General features: G+C 39.7%; 1 protein-coding gene across 1 annotated transcript in view; it reads left to right on the top strand.

Annotated features, from left to right (window-relative positions):
• Positions 1–5,785, top strand: part of Noc3 (Nucleolar complex protein 3) — a 13,015-nt gene extending 7,230 nt beyond the window's left edge. Inside the window, exons 7-15 of the mRNA XM_043020810.2 lie at positions 1–2; positions 786–977; positions 2,088–2,306; positions 2,881–3,062; positions 3,340–3,548; positions 3,991–4,175; positions 4,360–4,491; positions 4,785–4,882; positions 5,162–5,785. The exon at positions 1–2 is cut by the window's left edge and continues 132 nt beyond it. Coding sequence (XP_042876744.2) covers positions 1–2; positions 786–977; positions 2,088–2,306; positions 2,881–3,062; positions 3,340–3,548; positions 3,991–4,175; positions 4,360–4,491; positions 4,785–4,882; positions 5,162–5,636 — 1,694 coding nt within the window. The 3' untranslated portion in view covers positions 5,637–5,785. The remainder of the gene's footprint in view (positions 3–785; positions 978–2,087; positions 2,307–2,880; positions 3,063–3,339; positions 3,549–3,990; positions 4,176–4,359; positions 4,492–4,784; positions 4,883–5,161) is intronic.
• The last annotated feature ends 1,715 nt before the right edge of the window (positions 5,786–7,500 follow it).

The raw sequence follows: 7,500 nt of genomic DNA, 5'->3' as shown, positions 1-7,500 counted from the left end.
AGGTGAGAGAAATATGGGCTTCTTTGAAGTTATTTAATTTTGTTTTGGTTATTTATATAAGTAGATATATAGATTGAGTAACTTTTCCTCCCTTCCTTCCTCCTATTCCTCCTTCTTTGAAACTTGAAACTCAGAAAAAGCAATGTGATCCGAATTGCCCCCCCCTCCCTTTTTTTTTTAGAAATCCCTTTTCTCAATAGTTGCTTATACCTCCTCATTAACCCACCTATGACAGGGGGCATTTATTTGCCTAATTCCACTCCCACCTGCAATATGGCAAGCTCACCCCCCTTTTTTATAGATAAAGTCAAGGAATATATATATTTATTTATTTATTTATTTATATATATATACACAGATGCAACTGCATTGTGTATATACAAATGTAACTTTGTACAATTTTTATTTATAACGGAAATTCATGACAGGATAGGACATCATCTGTTGTGGCAGAACCATTCCTGTCATGTAATACCACGTCAAACGTCGTGAATAGGTTAAAGCCTGTATAGAAAGTGTATGCTAAGCCACCGCAGCCTCCCATTTCTTTTACATTACATTTACATTCTCCAGGGATAGATTTGCTTCAAAATGTTGTTATTACTGCTGCGACTGGTGTTCCTAGGTCTGGCCAAAAGGGTGATAATCCCTGACTAATCCCAGTTTCAACATCAGATAGGGCTAGTGGCACCTTGACTCAAGTGTACATCTTTGTAGAGTGTCTTTCTCTCCTGTTCTATTTCATCATCTCATCTGGCATTCCCTTTTCCCGTCCTTTCCCACAGCAATTGATGATTGTAGTGCTGAGATGCTATGGGGAGCTGCTGGTACGAAAGGGCCACTTCAATTATACCTTCAACATCATTCAAGTGATTGCCCCGTATGGTAGCTACAAGGACAAAGAGGTCGCGCAGACAGTGCTCGACACCTTCAAGAAACTCTTTATTCGGGACAAGACAGGCGAGATGACCCTAGAGGTAAGCATTCAACTGTGGTATAGCAGAATAAGAGATTAATCTAGATGGTTATGGTAGTACCTGTAATAAACAAAAGAAAATTATTACAGTGATAATAGTGATGATCATGATAGTAATGATTATAATGATATTAAATTGTATAATAGAGTAGTAACTGTAACACAGAGAATTGGCTCCCTGGGGATCCACAGTGGTAGAATGAGGGGTCAGTGAGCTTAGTACAAAGTTTGAAGAGGTTCCAATGTAAAATGTATAGAGCTGTTAACCCCTTCAACACGAGGACGCATATACTGCGCTCGCGTCAAACCCGAGGACACGCATATTGCGTCATGGCTAAGTTCTGGTGGAATTGAGTTTTCTTTCTTCCGGATACTATACGAGATCTTTCAGAATAGAGGTCGGATATGATACGATATATTACTTGACATTCATTATTATTACATAAGAGTGGGATTCGCTTATACCAGAGGAGGCATTGATGGGCCCTGCTAGCAATCATTTTATTATTTATTTATGGAACATTCCATCTTCCTCCCAACCCATGTAAATAACTTGTCACATGCATATGGGGGAAGAGGTTAACTATGCATATTTTGATATATAACACATGATGATTATGTTGAGGTTTTGGCTTTAAACTTGTAAAGGTTTTGGCTTAAAACTTGTCATATTCAGTAGCGATGTTTAAAATTTGGCGCGCGCCGGCAGCTCGGATACGGCTTGAGGGGCGTTTTCTACTGCCCGTAGTGAAGGGGTTAAAGGCAAACTTTTTTGTTCCTTTTTTTTTTTTTTTTTTTTTTTTTTTTTTTTTTTTTTTTTTTTTTCTTCTTCTTTTTCTGATAATATGGTTTATTTATTTGGATATTCATATATATTATTCTTTCATTTTATTGATAAAACTGTAAAAGTAAGTTTAATAATGTAATTGTTTTGACTTGTTGAGTAAATAAATATCTTATGAACTTTGGGTTAGTGGGAAAATATATAAACAAAGGGAATTCTAAGTGGTGAAAAGTAAGGAACCACAGAATTCAGAGGAACAGTGATGGCTTAACACATAACACAAAACATCCTCCTCTTACCCACCCTTTCCATCCTTCTCCCCCACAGATAGTAATGCAGATGGACAAGTACATCCGCAGGAAATTCTTCAAGGTGGAGCCATACTATATACAGTCCTTCCTCAACATCAACATTTCAGATGTGAAGAATCTTGATGCACTTATTGAGGCTCATCGCAATGCAAAAAAGAAGCTCACACATACTCAGAAGCTCATCAAGAAAGTGATTGAGGAGCGTGCGCCAAAGAAGTCCATCAGAGAGAGGAAGGTGAGCGGGCAGAGAGGGTGTTCCTCTAGGGTGCAAGGCCAATGCAACTTTCTTCTTTTATTTGTTTTAGATATAGGTCCACACCTTAGACAAGTAGCCTTCCCACTGCTGTAATAATTTCCCTAAGTCCTTTTTGAGATTATCATGAATTGACCTAAAGCTTCTCTTTCCTTGATCTACAAGGACACCCTAGAGGGTTACACAAAAGTTCTTTATCACCTTTGGGTTGCAGTGTGTTGCAAAGAACTCGAAAGGGGAGGGGGGATAGATAAAAATTCAACTAGTGTGGTTTTGATTTTATAGCCAAAGGTCAGGTATTTTTTTACCAGACCACATTGACTTATTTTAGTTTTTTCATTTAGCGTTATATGTATGTCATTTATGTGAGGTTCAAACTGATTTCTTTTAATAAATTTTTTTATTGTTTCTTATATATACATATTTACTCACTCAAAAGGTCATCTTTATTACCCAATTATGACAACATTAATTGAGGCGACTTTAATGGTACTGGAGAGTCAAACCTTATGCATCTACATGTGCAGCTACATCATTTTATTGTTTGTGTTCCTAGAAATGCAAAAAGCAGCGCATCCTGGAGGAGAAGGCGCGTGAGTACAAGGACGTGAAATCCAACCGCAAGCGCCAGGAGGCCCACACTAAGATCCTGCAGATTGTCTTCGGTATCTACATCCACGTGCTCAAGAGGAAGCCCAACAAGGTGCTCAACGAGGTCGTCTTGGAGGGACTCGCAAAGTGAGCATTGCAAGCTGTGTTGTGGAGACTGTCTGAATCACAGTCACTCCCTTGTTTAATTTCTATCTTTTCTTACTCAGTATCTCCTCCTTTTCCCTATCTTTGCCTTTTTGTTGTTGTTCTCCCTCTCCTTCTCTTTCTCCTCCTTATTTTTACTTTTTTGCCACTGAACTATATCTAGCTGCACTTTACAAGGTCATTATTTAGATCATAACACTTACCTCAGAAGGTTATCCACTGGAGCGCATCTAACCTCTCTCCACCTCCACCCAAATAGATTCGCACACTTGATCAACATCGAGTTCTTCTCTGACCTGCTCGACGTCCTCGGCCAGAAGATGCTGGAGGGCACCATGAACTTCCGGGAGTCCATGTTCTGCATCAAGACAGTGTTCACCATCCTTTCGGGCCAGGGCGAGGCACTTACCCTAGATCCCAGGCAGTTCTTCACTTATCTCTATGCAAATATGTTGAAGATGGGCCAAGGTAGGGGCCGTTTGGTTGATCTGTTGTTTATGAGGGAAAGGAAGAGAAGGAGGGCATGGTTTGTTAGGATTAACATTTTTAAGATTTTAATTTCTTGGCTACACATAATAACTAAAAGTAGTTGTTTCAAGGACTTCATATTTATCTTTACAAAGTAGAGATGCAAAAAAGGGAAGCATTTTGTGAATATTCATGAATTGAGTTACTGGGTTGAGACACTGGTTGACATGTTTGGGATTATTTTTGTAGGGATATGAGACCGAGCCACACACACCCTCCCCTTCCTCCCCAAGCTCATTTTCCCGTCACCCTCTCTCATTCCCATTCTCCAATTTCCCATCTTCAGTCTACATTCTTTATTCTACATTTCCTTCTCCCAATTTCGCAAATAGATGTTAGAGTCACCTTTAATTCTTATTCTCTCCTTTTTCTTCTTCTCCAGGTAGTAATCAAGCGAACGTGTCCCCAACACTCGACGCCCTCAAGATGATGCTGGTGCAGCGTCAGCGGTGCGTGAGTTCGGAGCGCAGCCTGGCCTTCGCGAAGAGGCTGGCCACGCTCTCCCTCGCGCTCCCCTTCCACAACAATGTCATCGCGTCGCTCTCCGTCCTCAGGGGCGTCGTCATGGTGAGGACATTTTGGATTTGATTGTTATTTTCTTGGTTAAAGTTATGGTATTTATGATACAGATGGAACATTTGTCTCTTCATAATTGTGAATAGATCTTATTCTTTCCTCCATTTTTAAAGATTTATATTACCCAAAGTGTATCTTTCTAAACATCTGTCCCTCCTCCCCCTCTCCTCGTCAGAGTAACCCGAACATCAAATTCCTGCTGGACTCCGACACTGAGGGCACGAGTGGCATATTCACGCCGGAGGTGAAGGAGCCCGAGCACTGCAACGCGGCGGCCTCGGCCTTCTTCGAGTACAGGCTCCTTAGTGTGAGTTTGCCGAAAACGGGATTTTTTTTTCATTGAATGCTTAATGCTGTTAACAGTTCCAGTTGCCCTTTTGTGATGATTTGTTAAAGAACGTAAATGAAATCATATAGGCTTGTTACTCATTTAGTATTGATGATATCAGTAATGTTATAATCATTACCATCAATCAGTATTAGAATTTTTTTTTGTAATCTATTGTTATTGTTGTTACTCTAATGATCATTAGTATTGTTATTATTGATGTTATAATTACTGCTATTATTATTATTGTTGTTATTATTGCTCCTTTCCAGCGCCACTACCACAATTACGTACAGAAAATGACGCACCACCTGATGCACAGCGCCCCTCTGCACGGGGAGGGCTCCCTGCCCATTGACATGACCAGGAAGTGAGTATGCTTTTTCTATGCATGCTATGACAGGATATGATAGTGTGACATTGTGCAGTTCTTGAATATACATTACCCAGTGACATTCAAATGATCTTTTAGATGTACAAGATAACCCCTATTATTTCAGCTTTCCATTCATTATCTACACTTCCCTTTTTGCTTCCTATATTTCCGTCTATCCCCCCTCCTCTCTGCATCCGGATATCTCTCCTACTGATTACCTTAAATATCCCGCTGTCGTGCACTCACTGTATCCAACCTGCCCCCGTCTGCTAGGTCCCTGGAGGAGCTGCAGGAGATGTTCGACCCGCAGGAGATGCGGTTCAACCCGGCGGTGCCGAAGCCCGAAACGCACCTACCCAAGAAGCAGGCGACCAAAATGAACTCCAAGAGGAACCGGAAGGCCCGGTTCATCACCCCTTACATGCAGAAGCAGACAGAAGATCTCTTCACTGACGAGAACCGCAACCGCCTCCTGGGACACGAGGCCAACGGAACGGGCCATGCGAACGGACACGCGGCCAACGGAATCAACGGAGCGAACGGAGCCAAGCAGCACGGAGAGGAGAACGGGGTGGACAAGGACGCGAGCGAGGAAGCGCTGATGGGCGACGCGGACTTCTTCAAGGGAATGATCTGGAATATGGACCTGGCGAGCATCCCCAGCAGACACAGCAAGGACGGGGATAATGGGGGGAAATGGGAGAGGGACGTGACGTTAGATTTAGTGAAGGTAGAAACCAAATCATAAAATTCGGTTTTCAGTATAGCTATTTGTTATATATGTTATTTCTTTGGAAACTTGAGTTGTTATGGTATTTATGGAGTATGTACTATGAACATGGAGTGTGTATACATGATTTTACTTTTTGTAATGAATTAAAAGAAAAGTATACAGAAGTATGTGCCATTTTCTTAACCTTTCTGTTATTAAGAAATAAACTTTATGAAAAAGTGGTATAGAAGTCTATATGTATATCTTATAAGTCTCGACGCTTGAAAACAAGAAAAATGTGCAAATATTGTTTGACCTTTTTTCTCATCATTAATTTATAGAAAAAATCATTGTTGATAAGCAGTCCTTGAAAATTACAATTCACTCAAAAGGATATCTGGAATGCGAGAATTGTGAGTTTTAGAAAGAGAATAGTTTTCAGAATTTGGCGGAATTGGAAACGTAAATTTCATAGATATGGAATGCTTATAGAACACTGGGACCTTACTCGCTGGGATATAATGACAAAAAAGGAGCAGGAGGTAGTACTGGATACCGTTGTTTTTAATACCATATATATTTCTTCTTTTTCTCTTCCATTTATGTCAACTACTCTCTATCAGACCGTGTTACTATACTAATTCGAAATAGGTCTTTGGGATTCAAATCAAGGGGCCCTTTGATGAAAGAAAGAAAGTACTACGGTATTGATAGCATAAAGCCATCAATACCGTAAACGGATAGACAACGTTATAACTCGGACATTTCTAAGTCGTCGTCCCCTACAATGCACAGTAAATAAACGAACAAAGTGGACGTCATTTTCTTGTAATCTCTTGTAAATGCGTGATTGTTGGACAAAAACATTACATGTGCATGTACATGACAAATGTATGTACTTATGGATGTGCAAATCAGTTATATTTTAAATCTAAGACAAAAGAAGCTAAAATGTTAATTTATATGGCTTATCGAAATATGAAAATCTCAGTTGGATAACAAATACACGCCTAATTTTAGCAGATTTTATGGAAGAATTTCTCCTGTAAGATGTTATTTTGTGACTAATCAAATCCATGCTCTCGCGAGGACCGAACTGACGGGTTGCCCGGACAAGTTGGTCGGGGTTTCTCCCAGTATGCTACTCTGTTCGAATCGGACGAGCTGTTTCGAACGCATTAGTGATCGTTCGTTAACTCTATGAATCGGCGGATCTTTAAAGCGAACGGTAGGAGCCGACTAGCGTTTGAGAGCTGATTACTTCTTTCTTTATTTTCATGGTAAACGGACTGAAAGACGGAGGGAGTGGTATAATGGTCATTTATGTATTACTGGCTACAAAACGGGACGAATTTCATTCTATCGTCACCTTGTATTTTGATGATTCGGTTTTATGTCAACAACGTCGTCCATAAGGGCTAGGGCGGTTATTTTTTCTGGAAATTTTCTGTTATATTTTGTCTCATAATTATGAAGATTTGATGAATGTGTTACACTGATAAGATGTCCATTTTAAAAGTTCCTCTACAAGTGAATGTTTCATTTTTGGAATTACAGTACGATGTATGTGATAATGTCTAAGGATAATCAGATTTCACTAACTGAGAGTCCTGAATATGCATTATATTTTTTGAATGAAGAATGTTTTAAGATATTTAACGAATGAACTTTATATGAGGAATTCACATTTTCATGGGAATGCATCAATTTAAAAAAAGGAAATAACTTTTCAATATACATATTCTTTTTTGAATTAAGAATATTTTCAGATGTGTAACGAAGAAATGTATTTGAAGAATCGACACTTTATGTGAATGCGTCAAGGTTTTAAAGATAAGATGCCATAATTATAAATATAGGCGAATCTCATATTTGGGAGGCGAGAAAGCCGTTTAGAAGC

The sequence above is a fragment of the Penaeus japonicus genome, unplaced genomic scaffold (genome assembly GCF_977035675.1).
Source record: "Penaeus japonicus unplaced genomic scaffold, GWHDUDI00000001_assembly GWHDUDI00000022, whole genome shotgun sequence".
Taxonomy (NCBI): Eukaryota; Metazoa; Arthropoda; class Malacostraca; order Decapoda; family Penaeidae; genus Penaeus; species Penaeus japonicus.
Note: the sequence above shows the minus strand (reverse complement) of the source record. Positions and strands in the feature narration are given on the sequence as shown.